Raw genomic sequence first — 2,165 nt, forward strand, 5'->3', positions numbered from 1 at the left:
ATCATATATTCATAATTCATACTTGCCCTTTGCAATTTTCACATTCGCTATTGTGCACATAACAAACGCGTACTTATGCGAAACAATCTATTATTCATTACGAATCTTCTAAGTCCGACAAATCGATCCCTATGCCATTTTTAGCATTGCGAAGCATCTAAGTATTGGCAAGAACAAACACTTAGGAAATTTTATCCTTTCGCAACATTCATTTTTTAACACAAGTGTGCAACCTCATCACTTGGTTTTAAACGTATTATTTCACAATGCATACTCGCATTATTGTTATAACATTAAGCAGACCACGTTTAGCGAAAACCATGCCATATTGTTAAAAATATCTACAGAGCCTTAATTACATTTACACAAACATTAATTCAGTGTTATGAAAATTAAGCAACTGTATTCTGCAAAATAATCACTACGCGTGGCCACACGCAGTGTTTTTGCTTTGTATAGAAACAACCACTAACACTGAAACTAACTTTGCTTTATTCATTACTTTTCCGCAATAAAAATTTCAGAAAATAAAAATAGCATATCAATGATTGATCAAACTTGACTAAGCATTCTATCACAAGCCTTCTATTACAAATATTCGCACTATTCAAGGTGGACTGAATGTCCCTCAACACCCACACTTTCTCTTGCCATAATCATAGCACAAAATGGCTCTACCACCGCAGAAGTTAGCATGCTAATTCCCTTATTAACAGAAAATTTAACCATGCCATGTATAGTAGAAGGGATTGCGCCAAACATGCGCAAAGCAGTGCGCCCGAGAATCATATTGAATCGCGAGTGATTTCGCATTATATAAAGATTCAACAATGCTTGGCGCCTTAGTGATTCATCGCGATCATCAACTAACTCAATTTGCAACTCCAACTGACCAACAGGCCAAGTTGACTCTCCTGAAAATCCAGCAAGTGAAACCGCAGTAGGTTTCATCAAAGCTTGAATATTTGCGGGTAATTTGCTAAAACATTGCTCATATATGACATCTACACTGCTACCAGTGTCAATATGCACCTTCATAATCACAATGTCAGTATTCGCAATGCGGCATGAAACCACTACCAGTTTGTCAACATCCGCGGTCAGGCTTGCAGGAGGAAAAGCAATAGAGAGACATTGCCAGCTTGCAATTTGTTCAGATATTTGGAATACTGACATTTCGCCCTGTATATCTACCACATTAATGACATGAATTCCGCGCTGATTTTCTTTCTTAGTCACCATTTTTAGCCCAAGATTTTTCACCGCGGGAGCTTTTCGCTCAGCCACATTTGGCACTTGCGGAGCGTTGGTTTCTGCGGGCAATATAATTGCATTCGCAGTACTTGCAGCACCCTGCGCGATCAAATGGTCCATCTTTCCTTGCTCATACGCCTCCGCGATCAGTTCCGCCAAATCTCTACAACGATTGGTGTCATGACCATAATCATCATGGAAAACACAAAACTTTGACCTATCTCGCCTGCTATTCTCCCCTAACGGTTGCGGATCAGGAAAAGACTTAGCAACTCTTTCCTGTAGCAAAATTTCCTAAGGCGTTTTTGTTAGCATCTGAATGATATTGAAAGACTCATTATTCCATTTTCGCGAAGAATAACGATCTCGACGGTTATAACCATGGTTATCATTTTGACCCTGATACCTATCATTGCGCGGGTAACCACCGCCGCCATTTCACCGTGTATATCCTGAACCGCGGTAATTATCGCCATTTCCATCACAAAAAGAGTCATTATCGTCGCGCCAACTTTTATCCTTACCCCACCCGCAAGCAGGTGTTATAGTACTATCTTCTCCACCTCGCAGATAATCATACGTTTCTTGTTGCACTTTAGCAAAAGTTGGCGGAACATCTCTTCTATAACGACCCTCATTTTTCCATTCTATACTTTTCCTTATTAAATGCCCAATAATATAATTAAACTTAATAATTAAACTTTAATCGGTAATGGTTAAGCGTTAAGAATTATAAAAAACAATAAATAACTTTGTACATTACTTGACAAGTTAATAAAAAAAATAAGTTAATCAACTTCCGTAAACAAATAAATAACTTTAAGACTTGTGTACTTAAAATAAATAAACTTGGATAATTAAGGATTTGTTAAGCTAGACTAAAGTACAAGGACTAAAGTGAAAAATCCCAA

General features: G+C 37.8%; 1 protein-coding gene across 1 annotated transcript; it reads right to left on the reverse strand.

Annotated features, from left to right (window-relative positions):
* Positions 1–603: 603 nt before the first annotated feature.
* On the reverse strand, positions 604–1,751 carry LOC139853981 (uncharacterized). The gene is made up of 2 exons (XM_071843316.1): positions 1,653–1,751; positions 604–1,533 (listed from the first exon to the last, which is right to left on the reverse strand). Exons 1-2 carry the CDS (start codon positions 1,749–1,751, stop codon positions 604–606), a joined length of 1,029 nt encoding a protein of 342 aa, XP_071699417.1.
* Positions 1,752–2,165: the final 414 nt, after the last annotated feature.

Source organism: Rutidosis leptorrhynchoides, chromosome 6, assembly GCF_046630445.1.
Source record: "Rutidosis leptorrhynchoides isolate AG116_Rl617_1_P2 chromosome 6, CSIRO_AGI_Rlap_v1, whole genome shotgun sequence".
Lineage (NCBI taxonomy): Eukaryota > Viridiplantae > Streptophyta > Magnoliopsida > Asterales > Asteraceae > Rutidosis > Rutidosis leptorrhynchoides.